Source organism: Lepidothrix coronata, unplaced genomic scaffold (assembly GCF_001604755.1).
Source record: "Lepidothrix coronata isolate B3197 unplaced genomic scaffold, Lepidothrix_coronata-1.0 Scaffold6, whole genome shotgun sequence".
NCBI lineage: Eukaryota > Metazoa > Chordata > Aves > Passeriformes > Pipridae > Lepidothrix > Lepidothrix coronata.
In genome coordinates this window covers 10,528,304-10,549,944 of record NW_016690186.1, presented here as the reverse complement: position 1 = coordinate 10,549,944, position 21,641 = coordinate 10,528,304, and the positions used below count along the sequence as shown (strand labels likewise).

Below are 21,641 nucleotides of genomic sequence, written 5' to 3'. Positions count from 1 at the left end.
TAGAGAAGTCTGATCATCTTTCCACGAATAAGAATATAAACCTGCTTTTTATATTAAAATAGTTACAGATAATTTACTTTTGCTGACATCTGTATACAGAACAGGCTTAATAAGCTGCAAAGAAAAAGAAATGTATCTTAAAAAAAATGGAAGAATATGCAAATACTCACCAATTTCACTTTGTAGTTCTTCACCCATCCGCAGTGTGTTTGAACCTTTTAGTTTACATTTAATGTGTTTGGGATCATCAGGAACTGGTCTGAAGCAGTATATGAATATTGACTTACTTTTCCCATCAAGGTAAACATAACATAATAGTAGACATGATAAATATCTTAATGCTTGGTCATGTAATTTATTTTCCTACTGCAGATCTGTGAAATGACTAATTGCTGCAAATTTACCCCGGCATCAGTGTGCTGTGACCTAATTAGTTTATTTTAACCTATTAACATCACACAAAATACACTAATTTAGAATCAGATTCATCTTAATAAACTTCATAAAGATACAAGGAGAGCTAACTGCTTAGACCCACTAAGAGTGATAAACACACAATTTTAAAGTTCAATTTACAGCCTATTTTTTTTGACTGAGAAACCAGATGCAGAACTAACTTCATAGTGATATTTCTCTTCAGTAACAAGTGACCTAACTCTAAAACTAGTGATTTTAAGAGCTATTATTTACTGCAAATTTTCAAAGATAATCTTCTTTGGTGCATGTATACTTACACAAGTGATTACTGGATACAAACAGATCATGATGGAGTCTTTCACATAGGTAATGGTCTCACATGTAAACAGTTTGCACAAACTCTTAGTCCCTCCCCCAAACTTACATTCTCCTGTTAATTTGCCAGCTCATTTCATTACTTGAGCTTCACAGAAAGACTTCTGTTTTACCTCAAAGTACAGATCTGCAATGCTATGCCAACAACATAATTAATAAAAAGTATTTCAAATGAACAAACCTGACTGTGAATGCGCTCTCCAAAGACACGTGTTCATCAAGGTAAGTAATTAGACAGTAACGTACATCTTTTACTGAGCTTGGTACTTTTACATCAGGTAATAATCCCTGCATCAACAGCTCTCTGTCAATTTTAGGTGTCCAGTTAACCTAAAATTAAAATGTCATTAATAAATCAAAAGCCAAATTATTAATAATTAACTACATAACACATCTTTCAACCATTCTAACATAAAGGCAATAGAAACCTTCAATGGAAAGCCTGTACATTTCCCAACAGTAACCAACACTATCTTCCCAAATACAGTCAATTCCTCAGAAAAAAAATGCACACAAATCCAAACATACATTAAGCTACCCTCACTAACCTTGAGTTAGGAAAGATCCAATTCTGAAAAACCTCACCTAAAAAAGCGAATCTCTATGTTTGTAATAGACTCCAAATATGTACACAGACAGGGAAATAAGACAGGCAAACAAACCTCCATAAGGAACATGCCTTTTCTAAAGTTCCTAAATGTTGGGAAAGCCTCAGATCTGAAGAATCGTAACTATGTCCTAATTATTTCATGTGTTTAGGAGAAGCACTGGAAATACTAACCTGCTTTTCACAGTACTACCCTGAAGCATTATTTAACATTTAATTAAATAAAATAAGAATATTTAAAAAAAAAGGTAGAGAGTTAAGTTCCCATGTTTAATAACACAGTCTTGAGGAATATTATTTCACAGTCTGATGTCTACGGATTTTAAGGGAATAACCTTAGTATCTCTCCCACATATCATGCTGCTGTTTAGTTCAAAGTACTTGCCTTGATTTTTTCTGCAGCAGCTGCAGTTATGGGTATCTCCCTTTCTGCCTCATCATACATCTGAAATATGAGCTTGTTCATGATACGGCCAGCAACGCAACTAATTTCATCCTGATGTTTAATTTGAAGAGCTTTTTGTCCGTTCATACTTAAGACTTGTAGTCTTGCAACATGACTGCTAGGAAGAAGTTTAATAATCTTTTCCACGGGTGGCACATCTTTACAATTCTATACATGGGAGGGAAAGAAAAGACGTATAATTAAGATATTAAATGTAGATATGCATAGACATAAGTCCATAATAGCTTATGTTACTGCTCTGGTTTACCAGATGTGATCAGGTGTCCAGATATGAAATCAGCTTGACTTGTCAAAAGTAAATCAAAAGGATGTGCCAGTATACTTACAACTTTTTACAGATATTATAATTGATGCTAGCTATTTAGAATATTTTTCTATTCTAGAAATACTATGTTACACAATTACAAAATACTTCTTAAGAATAATCATAAGTATCCTTTCATATAGGTCATCTTGCAATATCAGTATTTGTTTACACATTTTTCCAGGGTAAAACACACACAGGTGTTATTTTCCACAGCAGCGTGAGTCTCCTGACTACCAGAGAACTGGTATGTTCAGTAGCATTTTTAAAAAAAAATCATATTTCAAGAGCTTTAAAACTGAAATGCTACAAAAAACTATTGATTGCCATACCTTTTCTGACACTAAATGTTTATGCAATGACAGTGCAATTTGTCAAAATAAACCAGGTAGTAATAAGGGGCAGAAAATATGCATATTTCTGAAAACACCTCAGGGATTTAAGAAATAGAGAGTAAGAGGTGAAGAAAAAAAAAGTTAAAAAAGTTTAAAAATTCTTTGTCTTTTTATGATTTCCTAGAGATCAAAAAGTGCAGCCACCTGATTATCAGGTTTATGGTAACTAAACCAGTAACTTTTAGGGGTTGATTCATAAAAGATGTAACACAGTACAATAAACTGTTTTCAATTTTTTGTTCATGCAAACTTTCCAAGCAATACTTACAAGTATTTCAATTCTTGCTTTCAGTATCTGGTCTTTCTTGATATTCTGTACATGTATAACCGGACCAGTTAAAATGTTTGTTCCACCATTACTGCAGTCCACAGAATACACAGGAAGGTCTGAAGCACCTAAAAACTATTAAAAATGTAAGAATAAATTTCAAGTTTCTTTGACAGAAGAAAAATGATTACTCTAGAAATTATTATTTGTAGAAGTCCATATATGTATATTTATACAGAAAAATTTTCTATATTTCAGTTTTCCAGAAGCCTGCAAGACCAACACCTGTAGTTTTCTGCAGGTGATAAAAGAGATGTGTGGGAGAAAGGAGGAAGTTATAGAAACAAAATATATACTATCTATCCAACTGCTTTGTACTAACACATAAGCATTAATCTCTTCTGCCATTATGCAATAAATTCAATTAAACTCTTAAGTAAATATAATTTTCATTAATTTACTAAACATCACGCATTAAATGAATTTAAACATTGAGTTCAACATATCATACTATTGCAGACCCAGTCTGCAGGAAGACAATGTATGCATATAAAGTGTAAGTGGAATGCAGACTATTTTGCAGTGAGAAAAACACTTTTCTTTGTTCTTGCTGAGTTTCACTAGAATTGGAAAAGTTACTTTCTTAAGTCAAAAAAAAAGGGGAAGTTGCCAAAAGAGCAAGTTTTTTTACTTCTTAAAGTCAGAGCAAGACATGCATTCTCTTCTGAGCTTAGATTAGTGCTTATGACAATAGTCTTATCCAATATTCCTTCTGGCACTAGACTTGCTTTTTCAACTTAAGAAAAATATCAGAAGTAAGCTGTATGAAGTTATTTTTCTGAATAAATTTTAACATTGTACATATCCTCACATAATTTTCTCTTCCATTTCTATGGCCTGGTTCCACTGATTCTAAAACTTATTGAATGATTTATAACAGATGAGGTAAGAGAGTCACAGTTTGGCTACTGAACTGTAGAAACTTCAAAAGCATTATTAAAGATATTAAACTCTATCTAGATTCCAAAATAGACTCTTCTCCCAGCTCTTTAAAAAGAAAGTTTCAAAATTCTTATGGCATAAAATGAAATGCAGTTTACCTTACAATGAACAATCAACTCTGGCTGTGCTGTTATATTTCCTGATTCATCCAGTACTTCAACCTGAAAGGGAAAAGCTGTACCATTTTCAATCTTCAGAATTTCTGAATCTGGTTTTACTTTCAATTGATGAGGAGGGCCTGTAAAAATGCAGAATTGCATAACAGTACTTATATTTTAGCTAACTAGTGAGACACTGAGTTTCAGTTTTTGCTGTCTCAAGGAGTTTTTAAAGCCAAGCTACCAAGGTATGTGTGGTAACAAACCATCTAAAACAACTCAGGTGTATTGGTTTATATTTAAAAGTTCTAGACTCTTTTTTGTCCTTCAATACATAACACCAGCCAATCTTTTAAATTCAGTATGGAAAAGCTAGACAAGATGAAATTCGGCATGGAATAGCTAGACAAGATGAAATTCAGCATATACAAGGTGTAAACACAGGATATGGGTCTGTTTACATACTAATGGATTCACATTGATCAAAAAGAACCTTGGAGCTTTCTTCTGACATGTTAAAACCCGAAATATTCATGTTGAAATATCTGATTAATTGCCAAAGCTATCACAGCTAAAATCTGCATGCAAAGAAATCCAAAAGAAAATTTTGTTGTCATTACTTGGACAGTAAAGTCAAGCTATTCAATTAAGTCTATCCCCTTGAACATATAATTATTTTTTATCAGTTTTAACAAAGAGAAGGAAGTAACAGATTACTATTAAAAGGCAAATCCTGAAGGAACAAAGAAGGCAAATTTTCAGAAACATCCTTTACGCATGATGCATTAAAACTTCATTTCAAACTCAATAGTTGAAGAACAAGAGACTGAAGCTTTTATTCACTGCTTCCTCAAAAAACAGCTTTAAAAGCCAAGGATAAGTCCAGTGAGAAGAAAGAAGAAGAAGCATCTCTACACTGCCAAAAGCAAAAAATTCTCATGAAGGACAAAGCTGCCTTCAGTCCAAGGTAAATAACAGCAATACACAAATACACAACACAGCCGGTCTCAAGTTCAGTCATTCCACTCTGTTTTCTATATGAAGCCTTACCTCCTCAAAAGATAAAGAATAATGGAATAAACTGCTCATTGTTGGCCTAAAAAAGCTTGAAGTACACAATTTCTATGAAAAATGAGACACAGAAGCCTCAAGTTTGGTAATCTGGTGTCAGGGTTGACAGAGAACCTGTCAGCAGCCTGGCAATTAGTGATGAGGAATGTAAACAACTTTTAGGAAATATTTACTGTAATGCTGGACAGAACAAACATAATGCAGCCCAGACCAAAGGTCACCAATCAAAATGTGTATAGTGTCACCAATAGCATGTCACAGCATGCACGGTGTCTTCAGTGTCACCAATAAGAGTGCGTGCAGTGTCTACAGTTTTTTATGCTTGAGACTTTTGACCAATTGTGTTGTGGCACGATAGTGTACAGAGTATAAAAGAAACACTTGAGAGCAATAAACAGCTTCCTGTTCACCTTACACCTGGACTACGTCTGATATCTGTGTCGCTTTGGCCGTTCCGACATTATCAGCGACAATCTGGAAGGTCAAAAATCAGCCTTCAGACTACACCTTGCACCCCAAATTCAGAAAAACCCAAGTAACAAGGGATAACAGATCTCATATAAGGGAATCCTCAGCATCAAGACATCCACAAAACATAAAATTCTGGTAAGGGCAGTGTCCTTACAGACTTCCATGTTTCTCTCTTGCATTATGATTAATTCAACATGTAACATTAAAATTTCAGACACAATCCAATTGCCAAAGCACCCCTTTGCTGGGATAGGAAACTAAATGAGCACTTACTCATTCACAACATTTTTTCTACAGGGAGAACAGGTCAATGCAGACTAGTACAGATTAAAGATCTTAATGCTAAAGAAAAATGAGAAGATAAGAAATTAATTCATTCAATGTTGCTAGGTTAGAAAAAGATTTAAAATGATTAAAAAAAGAAATGAAAAATCAGTCTCGAGCAAGCAGAAAAATTCCAGTTGCTAGAACAATAGACAGAATTGGGCTGTATGATGTTACTCCTGCCAAGAATGACATGCCCTTCGGTTTATTTAGTTTCTAGTCATCATTTGGATGAGATAGAATCCTTTTTTTATACTTCACTAAATGTTTAACCTTCTTGGGAGAAGTACTTCATTAATAGTGTCAGAATAAAGTTCAACAGGAATTCATTAAATATTTTAAGAATACTTACCAGGCTGCAATCTTATTTTAATGATTTGTGTGTCTTCTTTCAAACCAGGAAGAGTAATCTTCAGATTAAAGTTCTGATGAAAAGAATATTTTAAATATTAACCTTAAAAAACCCCGTACAATAAACTGTCTCACATAATCATGTCAGTTCACATATATGTAAAATTTATCTCTACAAATTTTCTTGCACTGCTAAAAAAAGGGAAAAAAAAAATCAACATTTTTTTTTCCCTGTACTGAAATCTATCATTTCCATGTTATACTCAGAGACATCCAATCCAGGATTTGCATGTTATACTACATGGTTCTGAAACCATTAAAAGCAGCTATCATAACTTGTGGTTTCCTGCTTAAAGGCTGTTTTAATGGGAAAAAATATATCAGTTAAAAAAAAAAGCAGTTTTAAAGAAAGGGTCAGCAACTTTTGTGTTTGTTATTCCTTAGCAAGGCACAACTACTGTCCATCTCATCTTTGGATAAGGCCATAAGAAAAACAACTGCTGTAGCCTGCATCACTAAAAGCAACTTTCACATTAAAATCAGAGAATGAAGCAGTCAAGTCAATCTTAAAAGCTCCAACTTAAAAAAAACTAGTTGCACTGCAGATATGTGAATTTCATATGTTATATATATAAGATATTTGACAATATTTAGTTGCAATTCAGGAACTGTCATCTGTATATGCTCAGAAACACTGTCTCTGGAAAAGTTTAGTTTCATAATCCTGGCGTATGCCCTTGCCATGCCTCACAGTATATGTGCAACATTAACACCTTGTAGATTGCATGAAAACAACCAGGCAATTCTTCTGGTTTGCTTGGTGGGAAAAGCAGAAAGTGCAATGAGGCCTGCATCACAACTGCAGCCACATCAAATACACGAGGTCCCCAGCTGATGGCCAGACACGCAGGTGCATGAAAACTCTCCAGCTCTGACCAGCCACCCAACCATACAGGTCTGCTGGAAAGCCAAACAGCACATATCAGCTGAAGCCCCACTAAAGTAAAGGGGAAAAGAAGGGAAAAAATATGGTAGGGAATAAAAACATAGGAAACTGGTATAGATGATAATGGGTGTTTAATGCTAATAAGCTGAATTCTTCAGTAGCTTTGTATTCATTCACTAGACACTCATGCTATGCTCTCCTTCTTTTAGTTTCAAAACCTTTTCTGCAATACTCAGTTTTCACTTAATACTGTCTTCTTCATGCTGCACTACATACAGTTGCAAATTATTCTTGCTATCTTTAACTTCATTCCTTTTAATCTTTCAGCATCTGCGTTTTCTAGGAAAGTTGTTTTCCCTTATCCTCTACGACCCCTGTATCTATTTTACTTCTGCTTCCAAGTCTGCTTCTACATCTACTGCAGTATTTTAAAATTAAAAGAAGAACAAAGAAATATTTTCCCTTTATAAACTCCCTTCTTCAACCTTCTCCTGACTGTATTCAAAATCCTATAAAGGAATCCTCTTCATATTACTTACACACTTGTCCTAAAATTTTCCTGTTGATTCCACCCACAATGAAAATGTATTTCTGTCTTGACTGGTTTGGGGGGAACTGAATCAATGACTACAGAAGTAAATGAAGTCTGCTTTCTCTTTCATCTCTATCAGTGCTTCCTTCATTGACAACCGTGAGATGCTGTATTTCCTATCTTAGCTGAGTTTCTCTTCTCCATTTGGCATGATTATTCCTTCAACAGTTTTTTTCCTTACTTCTACCTCTGAAAAACAGTAATTTTTCCATGCTCTCCAGTTCTCTTTTTGTTCTCTCATTCACTTTCTTCTTCTAAATTACTGTTTTTCTTGAGATATTTCAGCTCTTCTCCTACCATTTTAAACTCAACTTTTAAAGTATTGAAAATTTCTCCTACGTTCTTCTCTGCTTCCTAATTTTTAATTAAGCACTGAAAATTACACTGTATTTATGTTTTAAAATTATCTGTTGCTTTTATTCTGCTGTACCACAGTCCTGCTTTTTGTCATTTTTTTTCATTACTATCTTAAACAGTTCTTTTTTCATATAAATTAGAACCACTACTTTCAGTGCCAGGTCCGGTATTGTCTCTGACATTTTATGCAATTAAGCAACATGAGAAAGTACCCCCCTTCTTGATATGATACTACATGAGAAATGTAGTATAATATGATACAACATGAGAAAGTAACATCCCTTCTTGATATGATACAGAAATGATACTATTTCCGTACTACAAGTTCCTTAAATGGCTCTTGGTCTTGCCCTCACCAAATTTAGGTCTTGCTCCAGCCTGGCACTTTTGCTCCTACACACTTTATTTCCCATAATCCACCTCTATTTTATGTCATTATTCTTGCGCTTTGCCTTAAATGCTCAGCTTTGCCTACAAAATCTACTATGTTCAAAACTCTCCAGTTTGCCATAAGAGTTTGCCTCTTTTCTTCCACCAGCAACTTTTTTGCTTTTTTCTAAGCAACAATATCAACACTACCTCAGTTCCTAGCTTTCTTTATACTGTGCTAGACTACAAGACTAAATGAAAGGATTAGGACCTGGTTAGAATATTGTGTAAACACAGCATATACATGATTTTAAATTATTTTTTTTTAAAATCTTCAAATCTCTATTTATCAGAGACATTAAGATCTGTTTTATGAAAGAAATATTTTTAGCATGTAACACAGGTTTCTGTTTTTACAGTAAATTAACAGCTTGACTAAGTGCTGGGAATCTATCAGTAACAGGATGGATTTGGAAAACGTATTTTCTACCACCATTTTGGAAACATTTAAAGAATCTCGAGCAGAATCTCGAGCAGATATCCCCGACATTAACTATTACTACTCATCATCTCAACTACAAGAATGAAAGATTTCAGTGCTCCCTGTGATAATTCAGTCCATAAGTCACCAGGATGATTTCGCTTAAACCAATTTCAGCACCAGTTCAAACTCAGACAGCTGATTTAGTCTGCTGGGCACACTCTACCCCACATCCATCCATATGGTGCTCAGCCCCTCCAGCTCCAGTTCCATCAGCTAAAAGAGTGCAGCTATGAGAAAGACAAACTGCTCAGGGTAGAACTAAAAGGGAAACTTTGAAAATATCCCTAAAAATAAATAAACTAAATACCTGCAGTCATTAGTATAGGCCAAACTTACCTAACACTGTGACAATTCATTTTACATAAAAATTACTTGTTCTGTGGGTTTTTTTGTAATATGTTACTTCAACTTTAAATATGTTAGCCTACCTTGCCCTGGCAACTATTGACACAGCCTTTAGCAGTGACATTCTTAATGACACACTTTGTTCCCACAGGTATGTCGTCATGCTTCAATGTTAATCCACTAGAAAAATATATAGAAAACACAACAGAATAAATTTAAAAACAAATACGGTGTTTCACTATACAAGATACTTCCAGATACTCTTATGGAAATAAAAGCAAAAATGCCATCTAATTTATGTGAAAGAAATCCCATATATCACTGAGACAACCCCCAAAGTATTACTATATTATTGTCACATGAAGAAAGGACAAAAAAAAGGAGAGATGGTTGAATTACCTAGCTTCAAGATATGGTCTCATGCGAGATGACAAGTGTGTTGCATGACCAAATTCATCCTGCAATTCCAAAGGAATACTAAAAGGTACTCCAATTCGAAAAGGAAGCTCCAAAAGACCAACCAAAAATTTCTCTGGTTTGCCCTCTAAGAGAAAAGAATAACACATGTTTAGAAAGAATTATTTGTGCTCATTGGATTTTCCTTGATTAAGGCTGCAATTAAGTCAAGTGGTTTGCAGCTGCAAAGTAAACAGGCTGTTCAGAATATGCAACCAAAGTTATTGTTTACTGATTGATCGTCTCTTTTTAACTTATACTAACATAAAACAATAGTTAAAACATAACAGCATAAGAAATATAACAGGACAGTATTTAGAACATCACTACAGCACCTGAAACTGGACAAGTTCCTTGCAGACAGCTTTTTTTAAACATTTAAGTGCTTTAATTATAGTAAAATAAAATCATTTATGCAGTAAAACATTTTTGTTCTACAACTAACCCAAATCTGAGAGATAAAGATGAGTAATAATGTGTATTAGAAAAAGAAATGTGAGTGCATCCTCCCTGTGAAATCTGGCCCCATTAGATTGCCTCCAATTAGACCCTAATAAATGAGATTGAGCAGAATGGTAACAAATGGGAGCTTGTAAATCAGAGTCATGTTTTGTGGAATTGAACTGTCTTGACCAACCGGCCTTTAAAATAAAGAAGCAATGCACTGCTGAACTAAACAGTAAATATATGTCCTATGAAATAATTTTGAACTCAAATTAACAACTACTTTCACTACCCACGGGTGTCATTATCAAAGAGATTCCTTTGCCCAAGAGATGACACCTTGTACTGGCCAAAATTATTTACTGGTTATGACAAGAAAAAGACCTCAATCTTACAGTGCCTACAGTTTTACTTACAAGTGAATGATAAAACTGTAAAATTATTTGAGAAAATAACAGGAAAATAACCACCTAAAAAAAACTTAGGAAATTCAGTTTTAACCAGTATTTATGATGATTTTTTAGTTTATCAAGAAGAACTATAAATAGAGAAATAAAATATTTTGTTCCTCGGACAAAAATGCTGCTTTTTCAGTTTAGATTGTTTTTTTTTTATTCTCAGAATCTACATACATAAATGGTCACACAAATATTAATATTTTGGAATAATGAGTGTGAAGATTTATGGCTGCCTTTGAGACAACACAAAACATTGCAACAATAAAGACTTGAAATATTCAATTTTCAAGACTCCACATATTAAAAATGTTGAATAAAAAAGCAGCAGTACATAGCAAAAGTTGCTTTTGATATCCCTTGTGTTAAAAGATTCAAACTATTAGTTAATTAGATTTTTTCAAGTTTATATTCCTTTCCAAGGCGATTCATTTCAATTGTTATGGCTCAGGAATCTTTAATTGAATGCTTCTATACAGGGGAAAGTCACACTACTACTGAGAAAAATTTTTAAAAAGCAAAATACAACTTCGCAACTTTAAAGATTCTCTTTTCATTTTGATAAAGAGATAAAGGAGCAGACACGGTTCATTTTTGTTCAGAGATTTTTTTTTCTTTTCTTGGAAATATCTTGAGACTTCAATGACAAGTTTTCAGACATATGTTTAGATAGTTACTTTTCTCAAGCAATGCCAAACATTTTTTTCCTGTATTATCATACAAGAATACCTCTTTCTACTGTGCCAATAAGAAAAAGATTTTAGAAGAATATGATACAAAGAACTCTTTTCTGCCTAAAGAGTTTGCATTCAGAGCCTCTTCTGAAGAAGAGGAAGAAATAAGAGGCTACTGGAAACAGTGATTTTTTTTCTTGATCTTCTGAAAACAGATGTTAGCTTTGTCTACCAAAATTGTAATGAAAATATCCATTTTAAACACAAAGGAATTAGTATTTTTTTACCTTCCTCTTTCCCCACCCTCTTGTAGATTCACAGAATGGTTGAGGTTGGAAGGGCTTTCTGGAGGTCCTCTGGTTCAAGCCAGAGGCTTGTGACCCTGGTTCAAGCAGGGCCACCCTAGAGCAAATTGCCTAGGAACATGTCCAGACAACTTCTGAATATCCCAGAGCGTGCAGACTCCACAACATATTGGGCAACTTGTCCAGCACTAGGTCACCCTCACAGTGAAAAAATAACCACAGAGAGTGGTTATCAGTGGCATGAAGTCTTGTTAAGTATGGCATGAAGGCAGTTAAGTAGGGGTTACCCCCGGGGTCAATACTGGGTTTGATTCTGTTTCACATCTTCACTGATGATCTGGATGATGGGGTAGATTGTACCTTCAGCAAGTTTGCTGATGGTACAAAACTGGGAAGAATGGCTGACAAACCTGAGAGTTGTGCTGCCATCCAGAGGGACTTCAACAGACTGCAGAAATGGGCTGTCAGAAACCTCCTGAAATTCAGCAAGAACAGCCCCCAAGCTGTCAACCAAGTGCCTCGAAAGCAGCTTTGTGGAAGATGGCCTGGGGTCCTGGTGGATAACAGAGTGCACACAAGCCAACAATGTGCTCTTGCTGCAAAAGGAGCAATAACCTTCTTGGGCTGTGTTAGAAGTGTTGCCAGCAGGTGGAGGGAGGTGATCCTTCCTCTCTACTCAGCATATGTGAGGCAACACCTGGAGTACTGCGTCCAGTTCTGGGCATATTACCTTACAACACAGAAGCATAGACATACTGGAGAGAGTCCAGCAAAAGGCCATGAAGATGATGAAGGGACTGGAGGGTGGTGATGCACTGGAATAATTTTCCCAGAAAAGCTGTTGTTGCCCCATTCCTGGAAGTGTTCTTGGTCAGGTAGGATGGGGCTTTGAGCAACCTGGTCTAGTGGAAGGTGTCCCTGCCCATGGCAGGAGGGTTGGAACTAGATGATCTTTAGGGTCCGTTTCAACACAAACCATTCTGTGATTCTGTGATCTCTCATATGAAGAAAGGCTGGGAGAGCTGGGGCTGCTCTGCCTGGAGAAGAGAAGATTCATGGGGATCTTATCAATGTCTGTAAATAACTGAAGGGAGAGTGTAAAGAAAGTGGAGGCAGACTCTTTCCCGTGACAGAGGACCAGAGGCAATGGGCAGACACTAAAACACAGGAGGTTGTCCTGTACATGCTGTGTGATGGAACTCAGGATGATCTGCTCCATGACCACTGCTGGCATTGAGGGCATGCTGATGGGCCTGTAGTTCCCTGGATCCTCCTTCCAGCCCTTCTTGCAGATGGGCATCACATTTGCTCACCTCCAGACAACTGAGACCACCTTGGTCAGCCAGGACTGCTGGTAAATGATGGAAAGGGCTCAGTGAGCACTTCCACCAGCTCCCTCAGTACCTTTGGAAGGACCCCATCTGGCCCTATAGACTTGTGTGTTTCTAATGGTATTGCTGACCATTTGACCCCTTGGATTATTCATTCTGCTCTTTGTCCCTGTCTTCCAGCTCAGGGGGATGGGTACTTGAAGAACAATTGGTCTTATTAGTAAAGACTGAGGCAAAGAAAGCATTAAGAACCTTATCCTTTTCCACTGTTTCCCTTCCACATCCATAAAGATGGAGATTCTCCTTAGCCCTCATTAGCCTTCCTAATCTATTTATAGAACATTTTTTGTTGTCTTTTATAGCAGTAGCCACATTAAGCTCTAATTGGGCTTTGGCTTTACTAATTTTCTCCCTGCATAACCTCATGACATCCTTGTAGTCCTCCTGAGTTGCCTGTCCCCTCTTCCAAAGACCATAAACTCTCTTTTTTTTTCACCTGAGTTCCAGCCAATGCTCTCTGTTCAGCCAGGTTGGTCTTCTTCCCCACCAGCTTGTCTTTCAGCACACAGGGACAACCTGCTCCTCTGGCTTTAAGATTTCCTTCTGGAAGAATGTCCAGCCTTCATGGACTCCTTTGCCCTTCAGGACTGCCTCTCAAGGGATTCTGTCAACCAGTCTCCTAAACAGGCCAAAGTCTGCCCTCTGGAAATCCAGTGTGGCAGTTCTGTTAACCATCCTCCTTATTTCTTCAAGAATAGAAAACTATAATTTTGTATACATTCGATCAATGTGCCCAAGACCAAGCCAGCTTCTGACCATCACATAACCCACCAGTCCTTTGCTGTTCACAAACAGTAAGTCCAGTGGGGTGCCCTCCCTGGTTGGCTCCCTCACCAGCTGTGTCAGTAAATTATGTTCCACACACTCCAGGAATCTTCTAGAGTGTTTCCTCTCTGCTGTATTTCCTGCAGATATCTGCTTAGCTGAAGCCCCCCAGGAGAACAAGGGCTAGTGATTGTTATACTTCTCCCAGCTGCTTATATATTTCACCACCTGTTCATCCTGGTTAAGTGGTCTTTAACACAGACTCCCACCACAACATCTGCCTTGTTGGCCTTCCCCCCCACTTCTTACACAAACACTCAACCCTATTGTCACCATCATCAAGCTCTAGAAAGTCAAAACACTCCCAGGCTACCCCACCACTTCTTCTTTGCCTATCCTTTCTGAAGGGGAACATAAATATAAATAGCCATAGAGGAAAGGCTTATAAACAGAAAGTAACCAACTACTAACAGATAAACGCAGACAAATAAATTAGGAAATGAAATCATCTTAGAGGGTAAGAGATACAGGACTAGTAAAACCATACCAAAACCACGCTGTAACTGTACATTGTGTGTCTTACAGTCTTCAACAGTGTCATTAAAAATGAAATTTATGAATTTTTGGGGGAAGATAAGATCTATACAGACTACTGTAGGCCACATACATATACACATACCAGAGTGTAAGGCAAGATAGATTAACATTAAACATATTTAACAGAATTATTTTTATTCTGGTATTCTAGTTAAGTATTTTATGACGGTTAACCCAAAGAGACAGACTCAATACAATCAAATGAGAACTTAGTTTTGCACAGGATTCTTCCCTTAATTAAAAAAAAAAAAAAAAGACTTCAATCTCAACATGCATATTTCAAATGTATAACCTGTTTCTTTAATGAGTTTCTGTGGTTTATGCATGAAAGTTGGCATAATAAATATTAGTTTTATGAAAGAATATTTATGTCCATGGCATGAGGAAAAAGAGTGATTCTAATTAAGTAGAAGTTTCTTTTTCTAAGTACGTTTGGGAAAGTTCACATTAGGGAGCTTTAGATTGCATCAAAACTTTTTTTTTTTTGTAAAATTGACTGTACAGCAGAGCCAACACACTACAGGTCAGATCAAAACCTATTAGGAAAAACTTTTTTTCCCTGGAAATGCTTCATATTTGACATGCACATGCTACTTTTCAGTGCTGAAAATTACCTCTCAACTAAAACATGAATAATTTTGATATACAATGAATCAACTAGAAACAGAAACAGTAGAAGAAAATAAGATTGGAATTCTTACCTATAATAGTAAATTTAAATACTTTAGATGGTAGAGGTCTCCCTGCATAAGTGTCTGCATTACTTTCATTCAATACTACTTGCAGTTTCAAGGAGTAGTTCCCAAGTTTCTGAAGATTTTCTAAACAAAGATAAAAATACACTTAGAAAGAAAATATCCCCTCTCCAACCAAAAAACAAAACCAACCAACCAAACAAAAACCAAACCTCAAGATACTGAATATGCAAACTTACCCATTTTCTTAAACCAGTATGGCCATTTGCCTCCATGCTGACTGATATGGGAAATTATTTCTTTATTCTCAGTAGGTGCTGCAAAACAAACACTTAGCTACCAGTATTTAAATTTTACACCATAAATTTGCATTTTTTTTAAGCATTACTATCACTTATTATTATCACTTCTAGATCTACTAAATATCAATTCAGCTCCCCAATTAAACACATTGATCACAGCTAATCCTATTTTAATTAAAAATTGCTAGCCTCAGACACATGACACAAAGTAGCAGCCTTTCATTTGGTAACCCTTCATGTTCCTGCTTCACCTAGTCACTCCAGCTTTCTCTTTCCCTCAGCTCAAACCCTCTTTATTTTTTGATATACGATGAATCAAACAGAAACATTAACAGTAGAAGAAAACAGGATTGAAATTCTTATCTATAATAGTAAATTTAAACACTTTAGATGGTAGAGGCCTTCCTGTGTAAGTGTCTGCATTACTTTCATTACCATAAAGTCATAATTAAAGGTCAACCTAACCTTATTTTATGTCCAAAACTTTCAAGCCCCACTTCATCATAGCCCAGATAAAAACATTCCTCATATCCCAGATGTCTTTCCAGCCCTTTCTTCCCTGCACAAAGTGTTCCTAACTCAGCTCAGACAAGTTTCTCATAGTCTAGTTCTCCTGCTATCCCACCCTTTCCTTTGGCAGCTGTTTCAACGCCCATCAGACCCCTCTGCTTTATCATTCTCTCAACCCCAATTCAAACTCCAATTTTGAACTAAATCTTGTATAATAAGGCTCTCTACTAACAGACAAGGTATGAAGTTTCTTGTAGCTCATCTCTGTATATGTACTCAGTCCACAGTACATTCTGCCAAGTATTCCATTCATTGAAAGCGAAACATTTTGTACACTGTGTTTGCTGTTGGCCTTCATATGGTTGTAACCATGTTATTCTTATTTGTACAATTAGGGGTTTGAGTTTGACAGGTATGCCATGCCCAAATCCGCACTTACAGGGTTTACTCATTGTTCTGGTGAAAAACAGGGGAACTACCCTAGTGATACCTCAATTGACTAGAGAAAAAAGACAGGAAGCAGTAGAAACAGTTTTAAGCACAAATTTTCATCAATGAATCAAGTGGTCAGGAGATACAATAGGTCTGAAGGCAGACTTTTCAGTGATCAGAAGCAAAGGGGTTTATTTCTCCTAGGAACAACACTGACAAAATAGGATAATAGAAACACCATGTCTCTCTCAAGTCCATACATCCTGAACTCAGGATGGTGTATCTCAGTTAAGGTGGCATAACACTGATTTGTCATGCTGATAATCTGTAATACATGAACACCTTCTTTTTAATTCCAATCTCTTTATGCCCCAGCACACTACACTGGACAGTGGTCATGCACAGCAGACAGTTCCCAAATAATGAGTGCCATTAAAATACGATGTGTATTCTCATGACACGTATACTAAACTGAAGCTAAGATACTTCTATTTGGTTTTCTTTCACATGTATCACTATAATAATCTCAGTGCTTCAGAAAGGTATTTTTTACAACTCCAAAATGATAAAGGAATTGGATTTTCCTATCATATATGGAAATAAACAAGGTAAAAAAGATTTTAACTTTCTATAAATTTCAAATACATTTGACATGGCAGAATTGGAGTTTTCAGAGAATTTAGTGTTCTAATATGTGTTCAACACAAAACTGAGTAATTTCAGCTGCCTTGGACAGAATACAATTCTTCAGCAATGCAATGTCAGAACATCAAGTGAAGCACCCACAAATGGAAACCACAAAACAGTAAATCACAGTAAATCACTAGATTTATACTTATTATATGTATATACACAAAAAAATACATTATCCATTATGCATTTATAAAATAATAAAGACAATTAAATATACTGAAATACTTACAATGTAAAATAACCTTGAGTTCAACGAGAAGTTTCTTTGAACCTCCATGGCTTGTACCTGGAAGTTTTTGCATTGCTTCTCCTTTTTTATTCAAAATTTCTATTCTTAACGCTCCTATATTTAAAAGGAAAAATAATGGACTTTTAAAATATACTGTGGATTATAAGTGATCAGAGATTGCTGTATGCTTCCTTTTTTAACAAGAGTGCATAATACATTTTTTTAATTGGCATTTAATGTTTTATTATTTGGAAGAAAAAAAATATACCTATTGGTGTACCAGCAAATCTTGTTTCATTTGGTAATAACTCATCTCCTTCAGGCCATGTTACCGATAATCTGTCAGGAAGTCTAATAAAAAAGAAAGGATGAACAGTTTTTCAGTGATATAACGAAAGGGTAATTTATCTTTAGTTGAATATACAGGAAGCTATTTTTGGGGTAGAAAAAAACCCCAAACCCTGAACCATTTCTTCTTGGTTTATAATTTTGTTTCTACTGAAACAGCTGACTGCTCTCCCATTTGGGAATAAAACTGAACTTCTTTTTGTTGCTGAAGAAATACTAAAACTGTAATTAGAAACTCCACAATTATATAATTACAACTCAGTGCTTACCTTGCCATTTCATCCTCTATGTATTTTTTAACAACTTTCTCAGACACCGTTCTGTCAAGTTTTGAGATTGGAATAATTCTCATTTCAGCATACAACGCCTGTGGTTCCTGAAATAAAAATTCAATGCAGTTATAAATGGCCAGATTACAGTATGTCAGAGAAGACCGAGGGACTACACAAGTTGACACAGACATAATGCAACAAGCTAATAAATACTACCTGCAGACAGCACAAGACACTGTTCTAAAATTTGCTGAAATCACAACGGTTAAGAATGGTTGCAAACATACTATTGATACCAACTGTGATACTCTATTTGATATGCAAATTTAAATGAATTAGATTGTTGACACTGGATAATAATTTTAATATATTTATATTAAAACTACAGTAACTAGTTTGATTATTTCTAGATTGCTGAATCTCAAAAAACACATAATTTTCAACAGTTTAAAAGTAATTTAAATAAATCTGACACAGGATTTTGTTTAAAGATTCCATAGGTAAACTAGGTGTGTGAATCCCTTCTATATTTGTCTTACCAAAGCAATTTGAACCTCTCCTCCAGTGGCAAATATATCTCCATCATGGTCTCCATACAAAAAAAATTTCTCGATACTTCCATAGAATATTGGATGAGTCTTAATACTTTTCACCTGCAACGAGAAGACAACAATTAATGGCAATGCATTACTTCTGCATCAAATACATAGTATCTGCCTTTTAGAGGGTTCAAATCACCTATGACAAAACAAGCAAAACCCCAACATCAGTGAGCAACTAACTTACCAGCTGTCCCGTTTTGTATATTTTTCCATCCCACTCTATTGCAGCATACATTGTCCAAGGGCTCTGCAATCTTTTGGATGGTATATCACTACGTACAGTTATTCCTTTAAAGACTGTGAATTTTATCTGTTTGTCATATTTTTCATGACAGTCTTTGAGCCACAAAGCAAATTCTCTGTCAATTTTCATTCGCTGCTCCTATGAAGAGATTACAAAAGAAATACATATTAGCAATGTATTAAAAAATTTAAATCTGACCACTTCAGAAGCCGAACAATTTTAAGAGTACAGAGATACTGTACTCAAACATAAAAAAAAACCCAACACAACCAAACCCTAAGGATTCTTCAGCTTGAAAACGTGACAAAATTCTAGGAAAGTTACACTTCAAGCCAAAGAAAAGTGCTTACCCCAGCAGCCATATTCCTCCATGAAGGGTGTCTTTCTACAAAAACTGTCATGTAACATCTAAACAAAGTAAATGTTTGAGAAAATAAAGGGAAAAATACTGAGTCTTGTTTTCTCAGATTTAAAAATTCAGCCTTAGTACTCACTAAAACAGAGATATATCTGCTACAAAGTCCTGCAAAAATGCACAAGGTGAATGTTATTTAGAACCAGGCAATATTCAGTGATATGAGCAAATCAGCAGTGAGCAAAGGTTTCTGTATCATGTGCATTAAACTTTATCAAGAAGAAATACTTAACGTAATGCAACTATTACCTGTCCATTGAAGATTCTCGTGAACAGAGTATTTTTATCTTTTAGCTTCAGCTCCAGATCCATGAAAGTGAGTTTGTTTGTGCTGACCTGGAACTTATCATTGGTGAACAATGCACCAGAAATTCTGTAGTAGCATTCGACTGGTGCCAATCCTCTCTTCTTTGGAGGAGCACACCAATCAAAACTGAAACAAAAGGAGAAAGACATTAAAATCCACCTTTATAAAGAGAGGTTTACATTATGGAGATAGACTGGTTTACATTGTAGAAACAGATTACCACTTACTCTTCCACAGTTGTGTATGGTATTAATCTACCATTCCAAAAACATTCAAAAATAGGCCTTTTTCCTCTGGCACCTTTTTCTACTATAAAGCAGTCATCATCATCATCATCGTTTAATCCTTGATTTAAACAAACAAAAAAAAAAAGACAGTCTTCTCGCATAAATTCAATAAAAAAACTAATATAAAAAGCCAGTGTAGACTAAATTAAGTTGAACACAGTAGCAGTGCACATGATATCAAGCTAGTTATATACAACATAAGGAATTTTTTTCATATTTTAAATATACCAAGCAGAAAAACTAGGAAAGCTAAGTAAAAATTTTAAATAGGAGTTAAATATTACCAAATCTACCAAATTTGAAAGTTTTGAATTTGAATAAGTATTATTTTTCCTCTTAGTTTCAACTGATATTCTTCTAATATCATAAAATCTCTTCACAATTAAGCTCAAGATTTTGTAAAAAAAAACCCAACATACCAACACAGTATATTTTAAACCCCCCAACACAGTATATCATTTAAACCATTTTAAATGATGAGTATTTGAAAACTCATCATGACTGAATAAACTAATTTTAAATTAAGGACTTCAGACTACATGTTGTCCTTTGCAGTATTCTGCTATCAGAATCTTTTGAATCTAACTGCTGGTATTTTATTAGTTTCTTGGAGCAAAGATCTAACAGTCAGGAAGATGGAAAGTTTCAATCTGACTACAGTCCATGAGAGTTTATAGTTTGAAATCAGACAGTGTTATGCCAAAGATCATGTTTACACAAACAAGTTATCACAACAGCCAATTTATTCACAGGATCTGTTCATCCAAAGAACGTGAACTTTTTTGTTCTGACACATCTTAAATCAGGTAACAATTTGCACTTCAATTTCAATTGTTTTAGTTTTTATTTCATTTAAACATTTAGAGTAGTAGGATTGTCTATGATAGGACTGACAAGCAGCAAAACATTTCACTCACTTGATGGATAGCATGGATCATCAGGGTATGTTTCTTTATCATACAGGAAAGGATGATATCGGATGATGCCTTCCACTATACCTTCTTCTTCAACATGTGCCTTAAACTCAAAACTATCTGCTGCAGTATTTATATACAATGTCTGCATGTCATCTTTGATCTCCCTCAGATTGACAATCTTTGGTACTTTTCCTTTTTCGAACATTGAAATCTGGAAGAAAACAAGTTGATTTTTCCTTAGATCAAAAGACAAAGTAATTAGCGTTTTGACACTTGACTGTTAGCAAATGAATTAGCTCCTATGCTGCAACGATAAATAGTTTAGCTTTAAAAAAACTGAATTACATACACATCTTAAAATGCTGTAGTTCAAAATGCATGAATAAAGAGAAACAGGTACAATATGAAATAAACTGCCATTAAAGAAGACTTTTGACTAATATGTATAAAACCTCTTACCTGAATGTCGATGTTGTTGAAAGGGCTTACGTCTTTTGTTGCAGCATTAGTTTCATTTCCTTTTGGTCCATGAATATAGTAGTGATAGATATGTCTGAAATACATTTAAAAAAAAATATCCAAACCCAGAAAGTGAAATTAAGAAATTGCACGTTATAATTTAAAAAATCTAAATAAGCTCATATTTCTATTAAAATATCCAATTTTTGGATAAAATAGTTGGAAACAAATTGGAAAAAGATGCATAAGTGAAAAAAACCCCTATGATTGTTACATGGCTACCAGATCTTTTACATCAAAGCACAAACTAAAAAACTACTGTAAATTGTTCTGCACTCTGGAAATGAGAAAGAACTACAGACAAAGCTTTCCCCACTTTGTTTCTGATACCAGTTTTGTATCAATCATCTAATAGCAATAGAAACATTTAACCAACAATCACTATCCTTAAGTTATTTACAAATATTTGAATATAGGCAAGAGTCATGGATGTGCTCAATTCTTCTATTTCTAAACAGTATTTTCTAATGGGCATTTTTG

At 35.2% G+C, this 21,641-nt stretch overlaps 1 protein-coding gene across 1 annotated transcript in view; it reads right to left on the bottom strand.

Moving 5' to 3' along the window:
* SMCHD1 (structural maintenance of chromosomes flexible hinge domain containing 1) overlaps nucleotides 1–21,641 on the bottom strand; it is a 74,443-nt gene that overhangs the window by 29,741 nt on the left and 23,061 nt on the right. Inside the window, exons 9-27 of the mRNA XM_017832841.1 lie at nucleotides 21,102–21,195; nucleotides 20,643–20,853; nucleotides 19,666–19,783; nucleotides 19,381–19,564; nucleotides 18,657–18,854; nucleotides 18,410–18,523; nucleotides 17,868–17,974; nucleotides 17,519–17,601; nucleotides 17,251–17,364; nucleotides 15,324–15,401; nucleotides 15,091–15,210; nucleotides 9,702–9,846; nucleotides 9,386–9,482; nucleotides 6,151–6,223; nucleotides 3,933–4,072; nucleotides 2,833–2,967; nucleotides 1,785–2,012; nucleotides 974–1,122; nucleotides 171–259 (exon numbers count right to left, since the gene is read on the bottom strand). Of these exons, the coding sequence (XP_017688330.1) occupies nucleotides 171–259; nucleotides 974–1,122; nucleotides 1,785–2,012; nucleotides 2,833–2,967; nucleotides 3,933–4,072; nucleotides 6,151–6,223; nucleotides 9,386–9,482; nucleotides 9,702–9,846; nucleotides 15,091–15,210; nucleotides 15,324–15,401; nucleotides 17,251–17,364; nucleotides 17,519–17,601; nucleotides 17,868–17,974; nucleotides 18,410–18,523; nucleotides 18,657–18,854; nucleotides 19,381–19,564; nucleotides 19,666–19,783; nucleotides 20,643–20,853; nucleotides 21,102–21,195 (2,477 nt within the window). The remainder of the gene's footprint in view (nucleotides 1–170; nucleotides 260–973; nucleotides 1,123–1,784; nucleotides 2,013–2,832; nucleotides 2,968–3,932; nucleotides 4,073–6,150; nucleotides 6,224–9,385; nucleotides 9,483–9,701; nucleotides 9,847–15,090; nucleotides 15,211–15,323; nucleotides 15,402–17,250; nucleotides 17,365–17,518; nucleotides 17,602–17,867; nucleotides 17,975–18,409; nucleotides 18,524–18,656; nucleotides 18,855–19,380; nucleotides 19,565–19,665; nucleotides 19,784–20,642; nucleotides 20,854–21,101; nucleotides 21,196–21,641) is intronic.